This window comes from Gobio gobio (assembly GCF_949357685.1).
Source record: "Gobio gobio genome assembly, chromosome: 7".
Lineage (NCBI taxonomy): Eukaryota > Metazoa > Chordata > Actinopteri > Cypriniformes > Gobionidae > Gobio > Gobio gobio.
The window spans coordinates 57,581,667-57,600,183 of record NC_137103.1 but is presented as its reverse complement, the minus strand read 5'-3'; the positions used below and the strand labels follow the sequence as shown (position 1 = coordinate 57,600,183).

At 36.8% G+C, this 18,517-nt stretch overlaps 1 protein-coding gene across 5 annotated transcripts in view; it reads left to right on the top strand.

Annotated features, from left to right (window-relative positions):
• Positions 1–18,517, top strand: part of ofd1 (OFD1 centriole and centriolar satellite protein) — a 55,107-nt gene that overhangs the window by 3,740 nt on the left and 32,850 nt on the right. For 4 of the 5 annotated variants that reach the window (XM_079821296.1, XM_079821295.1, XM_079821294.1 and 1 more), the window contains exons 2-12: positions 304–483; positions 556–624; positions 2,011–2,038; positions 4,961–5,062; positions 5,134–5,270; positions 5,338–5,511; positions 9,525–9,631; positions 12,549–12,668; positions 14,335–14,408; positions 14,488–14,579; positions 14,711–14,879. In XM_079821296.1, coding sequence (XP_079677422.1) covers positions 304–483; positions 556–624; positions 2,011–2,038; positions 4,961–5,062; positions 5,134–5,270; positions 5,338–5,511; positions 9,525–9,631; positions 12,549–12,668; positions 14,335–14,408; positions 14,488–14,579; positions 14,711–14,879 — 1,252 coding nt within the window. Of the gene's footprint in view, positions 1–303; positions 484–555; positions 625–2,010; positions 2,039–2,483; positions 2,573–4,960; positions 5,063–5,133; positions 5,271–5,337; positions 5,512–9,524; positions 9,632–12,548; positions 12,669–14,334; positions 14,409–14,487; positions 14,580–14,710; positions 14,880–18,517 lie in introns of those variants that run through there. The other variant, XM_079821297.1, reaches the window with a different exon arrangement.

The window sequence follows — 18,517 nt, the reverse complement described above, 5'->3', positions numbered from 1 at the left end:
AACGATATTAACGTGGCTACAGTTATGGATGCTTGAAAAAATTATGAATAATTATACATCTCATAACTACATCTCTGACGTTTATAACAAAGCGAACCGTTTGAAAATCGGTAGAAAATTGAGCAAGTTATGGTTATTTAAAGAGATTAAAACACAATGAGTGAGACAAGATGGCCGCCAGATGCGGACGAGACATCTAGCCTTTATTATGTATATCTCACACTCTGAGTGTTGATGTTCGGTCTGCATTTCCTGCTGTTATAAACCCAGACTCTCTCTCTCTCTCTCTCCTCCTGTTTCCAGACTCATCTGCGTAATCAGCTGATCCAGGATCTGCAGGGCCCGGTGTGGAGATCCGAGTGTGTGTGTCCCTCAGCGCTGACCCGGGTCTGCAACAGCGCCATCATTGATCACCTGCGGCGCTCCGGCCTCCAGTACACACTCTCCATCTTCACCCCCGAGTGTGGCCTCACCTCAGACCAGGTGACCATCGCCACGGAGACCGCTCAGGGGCTATTATGGGATGCTAATGTCCTGTGTGTGTGTGTCCTGCAGGTGTTATCAGCCAGAGAGATTCTGCAGCTCATGAAGATCAGCCCTCACACACCCTTATACTCATCTCTGGTAATAACACACACACTTTAACACCATTAGAGGATCTAACCAAACATGGAGCTGGAAAATATCAGATTCACACTGAAAAAGAAAGAAGAAACATTTTATAAAGTCTGGCAACCTTTCATAGATTACTTTAAGGACATTAATTCCTCCGGTGATGGATAAATTAGACCCTGCACTGCAAAAAACGCTTTTCTTACTTAGTATTTTTGTCTTGTTTTCAGTCCAAATATCTAAAAAATCTTACATTAAGAAGCATTTACTAGACAAGCAAAAGTTTTTGTCTCATTTTGGGGGAAAATAACTCAAAATTAAGGGAGTTTTTGCTTAAAATAAGCATCTGCCAATGGGGTAAGAAAAATAATGTTGTTTTCTGTTTGAATTAACATTATTTTGCTTACCTCACTGGCAAATTATTTTGCTTATTTTAAGCAAAAACTCCCTTAATTGTGAGTTATTTTACCCCAAAATAAGACGACAACTTTTTTATTAGATATTTGGACTGAAAACACGACAAAAATACTAAGTAAGAAAAGCATTTTTTGTAGTGCATAAATGCAAATAAACAATTAATCTAAGAAGAGGCTTAAATTACTCTGCAAAAAATGCTTTTCTTACTTAGTATTTTTGTCTTGTTTCTAGTCTAAATATCAAAAAATTCTTAAATCAAGATGCATTTACTAGACAAGCAAAAGTTTTTGTCTTATAAGCAAAATAATCTGCCAATGGGTAAGCAAAATAATGTTAATTCAAACAGAAAACAAGATTATTTTGCTTATTTTAAGCAAAAACTCCCTTAATTTTGAGTTATTTTACCCCAAAATGAGACAAAAACTTTTGCTTGTCTAGTAAATGCTTCTTAATGTAAGATTTTTTAGATATTTGGACTGAAAACAAGACAAAAATACTAAGTAAGAGAAGCAGTGTAATGCTTTTTTTAAATAATTAAATAATAATTTTTTAAATTATTATAATTTTTCTCCCCTTCAGATACACAGTGTATTATATATTTGGGTGTACTGTAATATCTGGTCTCAAATATTACCAACAAGTGATGGTGAATGTTTAAAATGATTGAATCTGGAATATACAGACCACACAGAAAGCAGAAATATAAAGTTTCTGTTTTAATAAAATATATATATTGAAGAAGAGACATTGAAAATAATTTGAACAAGGAGGACCTATTGTTATTTATTTATTTTTAATTATTATTATTATTATTATTTAAGTGTGTATGTGCCATTGTTAGTTGTAGTTGAATTATATGTGTTGTGTGGTTTTGATGTGTCTAACAAAAACCCATAAATAAAGTATGAGAAAAAAGAAAAAAGAAAAGAATGGATTAGTCGTTGTTTTAACACATTTCTCTGTTCCTTCTCATCCGGGCAGGTCTCCGAGATCCAGACGGGAAAGTCGGGTAGGTCATGATATGATGCAACTATTTGGTCTTTCTTTTTAAAAATTTGGTAATAAATCTGAAAACGTTTTATTTTAAGGTGACGTACATGTACTAGTGGTGTCAAATCTACCAAATTTTGGTAAAGGAGGCTCAGAATGAGTTTTTCCACCTGAGCTCTGGAGCCCAATCTCAGGGGTGTAAACATGACTTTAGAAAGATGGCAGCTTCATTATTTTATTCTCACACAGAGATTGGTAGATCTATTAGTGAAATCTGTTGACTTTATCAATCTGTGTGTCATTATATGCCAACGGTGAGCGCTCAAACATGGGGAATCAGCACTTCTGCTGTGTCTTTGACTCAAGTTTGCTCGTCTGTAACTCCAGAAGTATTAAAGATATCTGAATATCCTTCTAGATTCTGCTTCTTAACTAACTTTACTTTTGGTTTCTTCATTTTAAAGGCCCTCGATGGTTCAGTCCCAGAGATATGGAGATCTCAATGCGGCTCCAGGAGTAAAATGAACACATTTTCAGTGGTCGAAAATTAAATGTGGGTCTCTTTGCACACAGCTGATGCTCTTTTTCTTTTAACGAGGAACATCTGAAGAACATATAATGTTAAAACTGTATAATTTTTTTCCCATCAGCTCATTCCTGTCTGAGTGCCATAAAAATACTTTTTCCAAAGTTTGCATGTCTGTAACTAACAATACTAAAAGTATTGGAGATATCTGAACTATATAGAAATTACTCCTGGAGACGCATTGAGATCTCCATATCTCTGGGATTGAACAATCGAGGGCCTTTAAAATGAAGAAATCAAAAGTAAAGTTAGTTAAGAAGCAGAATCTAGAAGGATATTCAGATATCTTTAATACTTCTGGAGTTACAGACGAGCAAACTTGAGTCAAAGACACAGCAGAAGTGCTTCTTCCCCATGTTTGAGCGCTCACCGTTGGCATATAATGACACACAGATTGATAAAGTCAACAGATTTCACTAATAGATCTACCAATCTCTGTGTGAGAATAAAATAATGAAGCTGCCATCTTTCTAAAGTCATGTTTACACCCCTGAGATTGGGCTCCAGAGTCATTCTGAGCCTCCTCTAGTCAATACACATCTGAGACATTTACTATTCCGCCTTTCAGCACTATTTATGTTTTAAAAAATATGAACAAAATGGGGAAGTTTCAGAAATTTGGTTGATTTGACAGATTTTTTTTAATGTAATTTTTTTTTAAACGTCATCAATCCCTCTTATTTTGCCGTCAAATTCAGGGATTTTGGCAATTTTGGCGCCCCCCCCAAATAACAAATAAATGAATAAGTGAGCCGGATATCATTATGTATGGGCTGTAAATAATTTTTTTTTAACGATTCCAAGTAGAAACCGGTTCTCGATGCCCAATACTGTTATACCAAACATTCTAGAGCGCTCTTTAGTTCCTGCTAAATTGTGACATGGCCCATTAATCTAGTATTGATGGTCATTGCAAAAACTGTCCTGCAGATCGGCTGAGGATGGGAACCGATGGTGGTGAATTTAAATTTTACTGTAACTGTAATCATAGCCGCGAGCGAGATGATTGACAGGACGATAGCGGAGGAACAAGCGCAAGATCAATTTTGTTAATAACAAAAAAAAACAAACCACAAACTGAGGATTCCCCACTGGGGAATTTCCAAATATCTTCTTTTTATTTGTTATAATTCGGGTATAGCAATTTTATGTAATCCGTCTTATTCGTTTTTTTAAACGAAAGTTTAATATACGCAAGTTTATTTTTATTGTACTATTTTATTGTTGTTGTATTTTCATTCAAAATAGGCTAATAACGAACAAAAAAATTAAACATTAGTTTGAAAGTAATTAAAGAGGAAATGATGAGTTAAGCAATATCATATAAGCTATATCAGCACGATTGCAAAATGCGATATTTATTTTATACAACAGTTTAATAAACAACAAGTTGTAATTTTTTTACAGTTTTGCTCTATTTTTCCAACAAAAATAGAAGTTTTTTGAAAATAGAGAGTAGGCGCCCTTATGAGGTCCTTATCCTTATGAGTCCTCTAAAATATCATATAAAATTGAGGAAATCATTACTGAATTACTTTCATTACTGTAATGCTGGCGAGTATTTACAAGAGCAATATTTCATCACCGCTCAAAAAATAAAAAGAAGAAAAGCACGTAAACATTTGAAATGGGCCGTTATTACGCCAGCGATTATATCTGTTAAATATAATATATGTGCAGGTCTTAAAAGCATTCAAATTGATTTTTAAAAATGTACATGTACAGGTGATTTAATAAATAATTTTGCATATTTGTAATGCCTAACAATGAACTTGTCCATGTCTTTTCATTGAATTGGAAATTCATGTATACAATATTATCTCTATATTTTGATGTTTTAATTAAGTAATGATTTATAAAAAAAACTAAAACTAGTGTGAAATAAATGTTAAAAGCAGGAATAAGAGCGATCTCTCGTTAAAACTCGCCTACACCAGCCTCTTTCCTCATTGGATTTTGTAAAATTGGACATTTTTCCTCATTGGAAGTTGTATTGTAGTTGTGAGTATAAGCGTTAGCGTCACTGCATTAATGACACACACAGGTACAGCAGGTGTTTGATACATTGGCAGTAACACACACACCTTTATCGTATTTATTGTGCTTGATTTAAAATAAAAGGTCTTGAAAGAATCTGGTGTTCATGAAAGAGTGGGAACCCTGTTTAGAAACGCACAACAGCAGCTACATATAGAAAATGTGTTTTTTTTTTTTTTTTTATACCATCGCTTTGGCGCCCCTTATAGCGCATACACACTTTTTTGCGCCACTGCTCAAATTCCTGATTCCTTTTTTGGTATGAAAATCCCTTCCTAATTTCTTTTGAATATCCAGTCTCGGTAACTCATTCCACAGGTTTCCTGATGAGCCTCTTCACGGAGCTCACAGACGCTGACAGAGACCGCTGTGACTCCTCCACCCAAACCACCTCCACTCCAGCTCATAAAGAGTCTCTCGGTGAGCCTCCGCCCACATCCTGCCACTGTGTGTGTTGTGTGAATCTCTGTAAACCTGTTCTCTGTGTGAAGTTGAGAAGATGCAGCTGATTGACGAGGAGTATGAAGAGCTCCGGCACAGAGGAGGCCGTTGGGCGTCGGTGGAGGCGAAGCTGGCGGAGTACAGGGCGGAGATCCAGGAGCAGGCGCAGGTGGAGCTCAAGGCAAAGGTCTGACTCCGCCCCTGTGTTTGCGGTGGTGTAATCCAGCTGTTTTCACAAGCTTGTCCTCGTGCAGATGCAGCACTTCATGGAGGTGGAGATGGCGAAGGTGAAGAGGGTGGAGAAGGAGTCTTCGCGGAGAGAGATCCTGGAGCTGAGACGAGAGATGGAGCGAACGCACGAGATGAAGGCGGAGGCGCTCACGAGTCGAGAGAGAAACGCCATCGAGAGATTACACAAGCAGCAGGAGGTTCTGCCATCAAACACACACACAGCTAATGTCCAACATACAAATCAGCTGTTGGACCAGATCGAGGGATGAAACGATTACCGGTTTCACGATAAACCACGATAATATTTAGTGACGGCTAGTAATATCGTATAAAATTTAAAGGGTTAGTTCAGCCAAAAATGTAAATTGTGTCATTAATGACTGAGCCTCATGTGGTTGGACACCCGTCAGACCTCCGTTCATCTTCAGACACAAATGAAGATATTTTAGTGCTTTACTCACTGATTCATAACGCTCTGAACCGCTGAATCGACTCACTGATTCATAACGCTCTGAACCGCTGAATCGACTCACTGATTCATAACGCTCTGAACCGCTGAATCGACTCACTGATTCATAACGCTCTGAACCGCTGAATCGACTCACTGATTCATAACGCTCTGAACCGCTGAATCGACTCACTGATTCATAACGCTCTGAACCGCTGAATCGACTCACTGATTCATAACGCTTCGAAGCTTCATGAGGCCGTGTTTTGAAATCGTCATCTCTATATAAGTCGTTATTTAGGGTTTTTTTGCGCACAGAAACTATTCTCGTCTTCATAAAGTTATTGTAGAGCCGCTGTAGTGAGATGGACTTTGTAACTTTAGTCTTTAGTGTCTTTTAAGGGTCTTGAGAGTGTAAAGTTGAGCCAATGGAGGCCTTTCAGAGCATCAGATTTACACTAAAATATCTTCATTTGTGTCTGAAGATGAACGGAGGTCTGACGGGTGTCCAACCACATGAGGCTCAGTCATTAACGACACAATTTACAGTTTTGGCTGAACTAACCCTTTAATTATCATTAAAACCGCGTGTGATTATCACGATTGTGAAAACTGGCGGTAAATCTTGTCCAGTCAGCATCTGTCTGAATGAGAAGAGATGGCCGACGTGACCGTGACAGCGCCGGGAGATTTTTCAGCCTCTAAAAGGACAAAATCTGAGGTGTGTCATATTTTGGCTTTTACAAAAGTCCTGCACTGCAAAAAATGCTTTTCTTACTTAGTATTTTTGTCTTGTTTTCAGTCCTAAAAATATCTAAAAAATCTTACATTAAGAAGCATTTACTAGACAAGCAAAAGTTTTTGTCTCATTTTGGGGTAAAATAACTCAAAATTAAGGGAGTTTTTGCTTAAAATAAGCAAAATAATCTGCCAATGGGGTAAGAAAAATAATCTTAATTCAAACAGAAAACAAGATTATTTTGCTTATTTTAAGCAAAAACTCACTTAATTTTGAGTTATTTTACCCCAAAATGAGACAAAAACTTTTGCTTGTCTAGTAAATGCTTCTTAATGTAAGATGTTTTAGATATTTTTAGGACTGAAAACAAGACAAAAATACTAAGTAAGAAAAGCATTTTTTACAGTGTGAGGGAAACTTAATGGAAGATGGTCACCCTGTCTGCAGAACATGCCAGAATAAAGTCACTGTAATGGGGGAACACTTCAAAACTACGAACGCAAGGCAAGTGGACTTTGACCTCAATACCAAAACTACGTCTGGGAAATAATAACGTGAAGCGAACGAACAAATTCAGACAAGACTAGGGTGACATTTAAGGGATAATAATCAGGGCTTGACATTAACAACCGCCATTTGCGGGTGTAAATTAACGTTATTTCGGCTGCACACGCTAGCCACTTTGACTTATTATAGTCTTCTCAAAAGCCGTCTGTTATAATTGCTCTGCGCATTATAACCACTCACACGTGTTTCAATTGAGTTTATGAATGCAATGTCTCATAATCAGAGGCGTTCAGATTAGCCCGAGTTTTGTTCAGAGCGCGCGCCGCTGTCAATTACTGAAATCTGCACTCAAAGCGGAGATAAACGTGCGCTGTACGCATGGGCGTAGATTACGCGGATTACTTTACCGAGTCTCACCGGTCCGTGCGGGATTCGAACCGGCGTCTGTACCGCTCTTACTGGCCTACGTCTGTTACACGGGCAAGTTTGTTTACGTAGAAGCCAATGTGAATAAATCTAGATTTAAATTCAAAGGCATTAAATAAAATATACATGACCTGTAATTTTATTCGTATCCAAAAACAAGGCGCTCTGAACACCATGGAGTGCTAACACTCTCGTGCAACACTACTCCAATTCATACTCAAAGCCGGAGGGCGACCTCTCACAGAAAGTCCAAAACCGATTCGTAGTAGTAATCACGTTCCAAGGCTGAACCAGCAGCTAAATAAAGATAATTATGACTGATGAAACACGACGACAAACACATGATTTCGACAATATATGGTTCATGTGTGTTTTTCAAGCCATCTCAAGGTATTTATTGACAATAAAGTATATGAATAATGCAGTGCTAACTGACATCCTTTTTAATATTTAGTATCTTCTGCTCACCAAGGCTGCATTTATTATATAAAACAGCTGTTTTTTATGTGAATATATAGTAAAGTGTAATCAAAGGCTGAATTTTCAGCATCATTACCAGTCTTCAGTGTCACATGATCCTTCAGAAATCATTCTAATATGAGGATTTGCAGCTCAAGAAACATTTATGATTATTATCAATGTTGAAAACAGTTGTGCTGCTTAAAAATGTTGTGGAAACCATGATGCATTTTATTTTTCAGGATTCTTTGATGAATAGAAAGTTAAATTAACAGAATTTATTTGCATTAAATAAAGCACTTATTAAATAGAAATCTTTAGTTATATTATAAATGTCTTACCAATCAAATCTTACCTCAAAAGTTTGAATAGTATCATGGTTTCCACAAAAATGAAGCAGCAGCACAACTGTTTTCATCATTGATAATAATCAGAAATGTTTCTTGAGCTGCAAATCCTCATATTAGAATGATTTCTGAAGGATCATGTGACACTGAAGACTGTAAGGATGCTGAAAATTCAGCTTTGATCACAGGAATAAATTACTTAATTTCTTTTTACTATATATTTACATAGATAACCGCTGCTTTAAATTGGGATAATTTTTCACCGTATTACTTTTTTACTGCATTTTTTATTTGATAAATGCAGCCTTGGTGAGTAGAAGTCTTCTTTCAAAAACATTGAACAATTGTAATTTTTAAACTTTTCTAATCTGCCTTGTTCAGTGATATTTTTTTAACATTGCATAAAATCCATGAGTACTTAATGCACAAGTGTTTGTAGTGCATAAACCAATCATAAAATTGGCATAACATATAGGGGGAAATATTTTACATATTAGTGGTTATTGTTCAGCAGTGTATTTGATATCTTACTGAATTAAAAGCAAAAGATCAATTAAATCTGTCAATTAGACAGAGGTCAGAAAAAAAAAACATGATCAAAAATCCAGTAAAAATTGTGAAATATTATTGATAATAATATTAATATTATAATGACTAATACTATAATAACAAATATTAATGACTGGCATAAAGTTCGCAAATTTAGGGACCGTCTCACAACATTTTACACACAACATTGGTAACGTTATACGTTTCAAACTTCACTAGCATTTGAAGAGAATGACAGTCATAAAACTGACTGTAAAGTGATCATTTAGGTGTCAGGTATGGTGCACACATTTTGATATTTAATAAAATAAACAGTCAAATCATGAAAATATGGATATGCATTATTTCACTTGGATACTGTTTGGGCTCTTACACAAAATATGCTAGATTTAAATGCATCATGGCTGAACACTGATTGCTTGAGAATATATTTACAGAGATAATATTAGAGATTATATTTACGACAAATTATTATTATTTATGCATTATGCGTTGCTATTGGCGACGGCCATTATAAGGAAGGAAATCCCACAGAATCTAGCTTTAAAAAGTGCAGAGAGCTGCTTTAGTTATTTGTTGATTTTCAAATATAAAACTTGTTTTAAGTGAGTGCATCTGTTCTTTTTGAACACTTTCATCTCATTTGAAGAAAACCGTGATAATATTGATAACCGTGATAATTTGGGCCACTATAATCGTGATGTGTAATTTCCATACCGTTTCATCCCTATCCAGATCGAGGAAAAAGAAATATATGCTCAAAGACAAGCCTTGCTGAGGGAAATCGAAACTGTGCGGAGCCGAGAGACGGAGCTCAAACAGAGGACGGAGGCCTTCGACAAGTGAGTGAAGCTCGCTATTTAGCCAACAAAATCAACTACACTAAAACTATTCCAGAATAAGTTGATATAAAGTTATTAAAAGCTAAAATATTAGAGGAAAAACTAAAAAAATTTAAGTTTGTCAATTGAAGTGCTGTTGCTAAACTAAAACACACAATAAATAAATAAAATATACATTTAAACACACATAAAATGACTCTAAACTAAGATTTTAAATTAAAGGTAACGCTTTACTTAACACTAGAACCGCCAGGGGGCGCTGTAATACCTAAAACAGCCAGCGGGGAACATTTACCCATGCAGATTATTACTGTATTGATCAGAGGTGGATAATAACGAAGCACATTTACTTGAGTACTGTACTTAAGGACACTTTTTGAGTATTTGTACTTTACTGAAGTATTATTTTTTAGGGAAACTTTTTCTTTAACTTCACTACATTTGAAAGACAAATATCGTACTTTTTACTCCACTACATTTCTGTCAAGGTCCTCAAAGTCAAAAGCCGTTTCTGTAGCAGCTTTGCAAGTCAGTGGATGATTTTTTTTCTTCTTTAAAAGGTTTTTTTTTTTTTTTTTGTAAAATGTAAATGTCTGGGAGAAAGAGAAGCACAGACATGTGGATGAATCTGAAAAAGCATGATGAACGAGCTCAGTTCAGTCTGGTTTTTGTGCCTCTGAGATGAGCACTAGTACTGAATAGAGCTTTCTTTTGTGTGTTTTTTCGCACTTAAACAGACCAATACACACAAAATGTCAAAATTTTCATTTTGGAAAGTATTCACGTAAACAAAGTTGATTATGTCTTAAGTGAACGTAAACAGTTGGGGGAATATCGGATGTGTATCAGTGTGTTGGATTTGTGCATTCTGCCTTAAAGTGACAGCAGCTTTGTAAATTTAAATTAGTTTAAGGTGGTCGTATGCTAGCATGTCGGATGGAGCATCACAGACTGGCTTAAACCACCATCGCATAGCGTGCATTTATACAACAATGCAACAATAATAAAATAATGCATTGACATAAAAAAGTAAATTTACTTTTGATACTTAAGTACTTTTAAAAGCAAGTACTTCTGTACTTTTACTTAAGTAAAAATAGTTTTTTACAACTTTCACTTGTAACGGAGTAATATTTGACCAGTAGTACTTTTACTTTTACTCGAGTAATGGAGTTGTGTACTTTGTCCACCTCTGGTATTGATACGGCTAAAAAACGTAATATATGACTGTATTATGCCACTGTCTTCACAAAATAATGTCTAGAGTCATGAAATGATCATTTTTAGTCATGTTTTTGTCCTGTGTGCTATTTTAAGCTGATACTCTAATCACTTTATAGGCTAAACCTGCAATGAAGACGAGAATTAGATGGAAATAAATACATATTTGGGTGGTGTAATATTATAATAAAATGACATTAATCCCATATTAAGATAACCCATGTTATTTGAATGACTAAAATACCCTAAAAAGAGCAATAATAATTCACAGCACTGCATAAGATGACAACTTACGATAAGGATAACACACAAATTCAAGCGCACAGTTTGACCTAATTAATTATCCATTTATATAGTTATTTCATTTATAATTTGAATAAGAGAACAACACCAATAAACTTGGGATAATCATGAAAATTGTTTTATTCGTTCCATCATATCAGGGTTTTTTTTTTCAGGAAACGGGCAGACTTGAATAAATAGCAGCACAGTAGCAAACAATACTCAATACAAAAGTGCAAAACAAAAATGTATAATTAATCCAAAGTTTGAACATTTATAAATCGGCTAAAGCATCTTTATTTGAGTGTGTTGTGTGAGTGTTTACAGTAAGCCGAGGCGTTGCTCAAACAGCGCGAAAATAGAGGAATTATATCGGGGTAAATTTGACCCGCTGGAGCTTATTGGTATAAATGCCCCGTTTTTAAATCTGGTTTTATCTAAACAATTTTTAACAACAGGGGATTGTAAAGAACACAGTTTTAGTAAATGAAAAAATTATGTACATTTGAAAAACAGCCATGGGTAAATTTGACCCTGTGGCGGTTCTAGTGTTAAAGCCTTTATATATTATATGATCTCATGAATAATTGTAACCACAGTTATAATACTCTATTTATTGAACACACCTTTAGACATTATAATGCATTAAAACATGCGACAAACAGACAATATTTTTAGCATTGTATTACAGGACCGTTGCAAAAATTTAAAATATATATACAGACTTTCGTGTGTGCATGAGAAACCATTAAACTTCGCATATTGGACAATACACACTGAGCCACCTTTTGCTCCATCAGCCCATTTTGTGGCGTGGTTTCTTGGACGCCAAAGACAAATTTGTTAAATCAGACTTTTTTATAAGCAAGCCATATTGTGCCATCAGCCCATTTCATGTCATGGTTTCCCGTCCGCCACAGAGGATGCATTAAATTGGACATTAGACCTTGATATTAGATGTACTGCCCTAACAAAACACATTTTGAACACTTATTCCCAGTACCAGTGTTTTTTATAGACCCTTGAACTTGGCAAATAGGCCAATGCACAGCCATATTGTGCTATTGTACTTATATACCAAATATAAAGCTGAAAATAATGCTTTATGAACTATTTATGTTAAATATGGTCTGAAAATCTACAGAAGTTTGCAAATTTCAGTCTGGAAAAGTATGGAAATTTGAAATGGATAATGTGTAGGAACCCTGTGCACACATATTATGAATACCTTTATAATGCTTTAGACGTAAAGTCTTACCAATATATCTGAATGTGCTAAAAAGCTAATTTGCATACTAAAATGACATTTACACTGTGTTTTATACAGTGAGTTCCTCGTGACGTGAGCTCTTTAACTCTTCTTTGACTGAGACCTTGTTTCTAGTATTAAATCTGTTCTATAACATCGCCTCAGAACCTGTAAGCTGCAGGAGGAGAAGCTGAAGGCCGTGGAGGATCTTCTTCGGAGGAGAGAAGTGTGTGTGAAGAGCATGGAGGACTCGTTCGAGCAGAAGCTGAAGAGCGAGATGGTGAAGTACGCAGAGATTTTCATCAGTCCTGCAGAGGGCGCTCTTGTGACTCAATCCTCATTTGTGATGCACTTTTGATGCAGTTGTTGTGTTGTGTGTGACAAAGTTTGTCTTGTTGAGCTTTCATTTTCAAAAGTTGGGTTCAGTAAGATTATTATTCACGACTTTTATTCATCAAGGACACATTAAATGTGTCAAGAGTGACAGTAAAGACATTTATAATGTTACAAAACATTCTATTTCACAAAAACATTGTTCTTTTAGAACTTTCTATTCATCAAAAATCCTGAAAATATCAATTTATTGCAACTTCCACCTGTTTTCAACACTGATAATAATCATAAATGTGTGTTGATCATCAGATCCTCATATGAGATGATGAGTGAAGGGTCATGTGACTCTGAAGACTGGAGGAATGATGATAAATCACAGGAATAAATTACACTTTACTATATATTCACATAAAACAGCTTTTTTTAGTGTAATAATATTTCAAAATTTTTACTGTATTTTTGATCAAATAAATTCAGCTTTGATCACAGGAATAAATTACTTTACTATATATTCACATAAAACAGCTTTTTTTAGTGTAATAATATTTCACAATTTTTACTGTATTTTTGATCAAATAAATTCAGCTTTGATCAGAGGAATAAATTACACTTTACTATATATTCACATAAAACAGCTTTTATAAATTGCAATAATATTTCACAATTTTTACTGTATTTTTTGTCAAATAAATTCAGCTTTGATCACAGGAATAAATTACACTTTACTATATATTCACATAAAAACAGCTTTTATAAATTGCAATAATATTTCACAATTTTTACTGTATTTTTTGTCAAATAAATTCAGCTTTGATCACAGGAATAAATTACACTTTACTATATATTCACATAAAAACAGCTTTTATAAATTGCAATAATATTTCACAATTTTTACTGTATTTTTTGTCAAATAAATTCAGCTTTGATCACAGGAATAAATTACACTTTACTATATATTCACATAAAAACAGCTTTTATAAATTGGAATAATATTTCACAATTTTTACTGTATTTTTTGTCAAATAAATTCAGCTTTGATCACAGGAATAAATTACACTTTACTATATATTCACATAAAACAGCTTTTTTTAGTGTAATAATATTTCACAATTTTTACTGTATTTTTGATCAAATAAATTCAGCTTTGATCACAGGAATAAATTACTTTACTATATATTCACATAAAACAGCTTTTTTTAGTGTAATAATATTTCACAATTTTTACTGTATTTTTGATCAAATAAATTCAGCTTTGATCACAGGAATAAATTACACTTTACTATATATTCACATAAAAACTGTTTTGTTAAATTGCAATAATATTAACAAATTTTACTGTATTTTTGATCAAATAAATTCAGCTTTGATCACAGGAATAAATGACACTTTACTATATATTCACATAAAAACAGCTTTTATAAATTGCAATAATATTTAAAAAAAAATTGCTGTATTTTTGATCAAATAAATTCAGCTTTAATCACAGGAATAAATTACACTTTACTATATATTCACATAAAAACAGCTTTTTTAAATTGTAATAATATTTTTACTGTATTTTTGATCAGATCGAAAGGTTAAATCTTACAGATGTCACTGTGAACTGAATGTGTTTCAGATATCAGCTGGAGCTGAAGGACGATTACACGAAGAGAACGGAGAAGCTGACCGAACAAGAGAACCGGATTAAAGGTGTGTGTGTTCTGGGAAGTCACATGCATCTGTACTGTAGATTTATTAATAATGAAGCGTCTTATTTTCCTCCTCGCAGCTGAAGCGGCTCGTCTGCAGAAGGAGTCGGCTATCAGTGAAGCCAGAGCAGAAGAGCAGGAGAGACGGTTATCAGAGGTCAAACACCTGCAGGTACACACACACACACACACACACACACACACACACACACACACACACACACACACACACACACACACTCTCTTCTCCTGTTCTGGAGTGTGAGCCTGTTTGAGGTCATCATCTGAGCTGCTGTCCCGCAGGCGGAGCTGGAGTTGGCCAGATCGCAGAACGAGCGGCTCAGAGCCAGGCTGGAGGATGTGAGCGATTACTCCACCCTGAAGAGAGACACACACCAGCTGCAGACGCACATCTGCCGGCTGGAGCAACAGCTGGAGGAGCAGCAGCTGGAGAACCAGAGAATCAGACAAGGTGCTGTTCCTGAGAGAGGCTCTCCTGCTCATGAGTCTGATCATAACTCCAGTGTAATATTCCTCCAGTGTAGATCAGCTGTAGACACACACACACACACACACACACACACTCACACACACACACACACACACACACACACACACACACACATATATTTATATATATACACACACACACACACACACACACACACACACACACACACACACACACACACACACACACTCTCACACACACACACACACTCACTCACTCCAGTGTAGATCAGCTGTAGACACACACACACACACACACACACACACACACACACACACTCACACACACACACACACACTCACACACACACACTCACTCACTCCAGTGTAGATCAGCTGTTCTCTCACACACACACACACACACACACACACACACACACACACACACTCACACACACACACTCACTCACTCCAGTGTAGATCAGCTGTTCACACACACACACACACACACACACACACACACACACACACACACACACACTCACACACTCCAGTGTAGATCAGCTGTTCACACACACACACACACACACACACACACACACACACTCCAGTGTAGATCAGCTGTTCACACACACACACACACACACACACACACACTCCAGTGTAGATCAGCTGTAGACACACACACACACACACACACACACACTCCAGTGTAGATCAGCTGTTCACACACACACACACACACACACACACACGGAGTGTGTGTATCTATCTATCTGTCTATCTATCTGTCTATCTGTCTGTCTGTCTGTCTGTGTCTGTCTCTCTCTCTCTCTCATATATATATATGATTAAATGTGTCCATGTTTCTGCAGGATTGCGATGGAGAAACTTTAGTTTGTTCATCTTTTCCGAGGAGGAAAATAACAAACAGCAAACATTTGCAGACTAAATCTGCTCTGTGTAGTTTGTGGGAAAGGTGTGTTAGTGTGTGTTAGTTTGTTGTGTAGTTGGAGGAGTTGAGTCCAGAATCTGAAGGGGTGAAGCGGGGATACCAGAGCCTGCTGGATGTGCTCTGAGTGTTAATGCGGCTCTTCTGGCTGGAGTTGAGCATCTGAAGAACACAGAGCCGCTTCACAGCTTCCTCTTTAACACACACTCAGTGCATGTCCCGCTTTCCACACTTTTTTTGCGTTTAATTGTGTATTATGACTAGGGATCGACCGATATGGATTTTTTTGTGCCGATACCGATTTTTTTTTCCCTCAGCCTTAGCCGATGACGATACGAGCTGCCGATTCTCTGGAGCCGATATTTGGAGCCGATACTGCTTTTGCTCCCTCAATTTACATCATAAAAATGACACAATGATCAGGATGATAACAATTTAAAATGTACAATTTAAAAAAGGGAACATTTATTGAACTAAAAAAACTATATTTAACAAATAGTAAAAACAGGTGAGGCAGAACAAGAAAAAAAAGAGTTCAGTGGTGAAAATAAATATTTAAGCATAAATAAAATAATGACACTATTGCACACAGTATCAACAAGCGAGCAGCATAATAAAGTGCACACTGACTGTACTATACTTCATTTAAAACTATTCACAACCTAGACAGTTAACGCTTACACTCTAAAAAATGCTGGGTTAAAAATAACCCAAGTTGGGTTGAATATGGACTAACCCAGCAATTGGGTTGTTTTGACCCACTGGTTGGGTTAAATGTTTGCTTAAAACAACCCAATTGATGGGTTAGTCCATTTTCAACCCAACTTGGGTTATTTTTAACCCAGCATTGTTTAGAGTGTAGGTGCACTTCACTGAATCTCTTGTGGAGCAACACCAGCGGTAATTCAGGAAAAATCTCCCAATGCTCCACGTGAAACTTCAGTCTTTCCACCTTTTACCATCGTCAATTCTCAATTGATTTTGATTAATATGCGCGAGGGAGAGCGAGAGAGTTTGAAGACGGTGAGAGCTGCCCTGTGGACGCCTGTCTGGAAATAATGCAGGGGAAAAATATCGGCGAACGCAGTAGCCTTATATCGGCCGATACTCGTAAAAATCACAAATATCGGCGAACGCAGCAGCCGAATATCGGCCAATACACGTAAAAATCACAAATATCGGCAAACGCAGCAGCCTTATATCGGCCGATACACGTAAAAATCACAAATATCGGCGAACGCAGCAGCCTTATATCGGCCGATACATGTAAAAATCACAAATATCTGCGAACGCAGCAGCCTTATATCGGCCGATACACGTAAAAATCACAAATATCGGCGAACGCAGCAGCCTTATATCGGCCGATACATGTAAAAATCACAAATATCTGCGAACGCAGCAGCCTTATATCGGCCGATACACGTAAAAATCACAAATATCGGCGAACGCAGCAGCCTTATATCGGCCGATACATGTAAAAATCACAAATTTCGGTGAACGCAGCAGCCTTATATCAGCCGATACACGTAAAAAATCACAAATATCGCGAACGCAGCAGCCTTATATCGGCCGATACACGTAAAAATCACAAATATCAGCGAACGCAGCAGCTTTATATCGGCCGATACACGTAAAAATCACAAATATCGGCGAACGCAGCAGCCTTATATCAGCCGATACACGTAAAAATCACAAATATCGGCGAACGCAGCAGCCTTATATCAGCCGATACACGTAAAAATCACAAATATCGGCGAACGCAGCAGCCTTATATCAGCCGATACACGTAAAAATCACAAATATCGGCGAACGCAGCAGCCTTATATCAGCCGATACACGTAAAAATCACAAATATCGGCGAACGCAGCAGCCTTATATCGGCCGATACACGTAAAAATCACAAATATCGGCGAACGCAGCAGCTTTATATCAGCCGATACACGTAAAAATCACAAATATCGGCGAACCCAGCAGCCTTATATCGGCCGATACACGTAAAAATCACAAATATCGGCGAACGCAGCAGCTTTATATCAGCCGATACACGTAAAAATCACAAATATCGGCGAACGCAGCAGCTTTATATCAGCCGATACACGTAAAAATCACAAATATCGGCGAACCCAGCAGCCTTATATCGGCCGATACACGTAAAAATCACAAATATCGGCGAACGCAGCAGCCTTATATCGGCCGATACATGTAAAAATCACAAATTTCGGTGAACGCAGCAGCCTTATATCAGCCGATACACGTAAAAAATCACAAATATCGCGAACGCAGCAGCCTTATATCGGCCGATACACGTAAAAATCACAAATATCAGCGAACGCAGCAGCTTTATATCGGCCGATACACGTAAAAATCACAAATATCGGCGAACGCAGCAGCCTTATATCAGCCGATACACGTAAAAATCACAAATATCGGCGAACGCAGCAGCCTTATATCAGCCGATACACGTAAAAATCACAAATATCGGCGAACGCAGCAGCCTTATATCAGCCGATACACGTAAAAATCACAAATATCGGCGAACGCAGCAGCCTTATATCGGCCGATACACGTAAAAATCACAAATATCGGCGAACGCAGCAGCTTTATATCAGCCGATACACGTAAAAATCACAAATATCGGCGAACCCAGCAGCCTTATATCGGCCAATACACGTAAAAATCACAAATATCGGCGAACGCAGCAGCTTTAT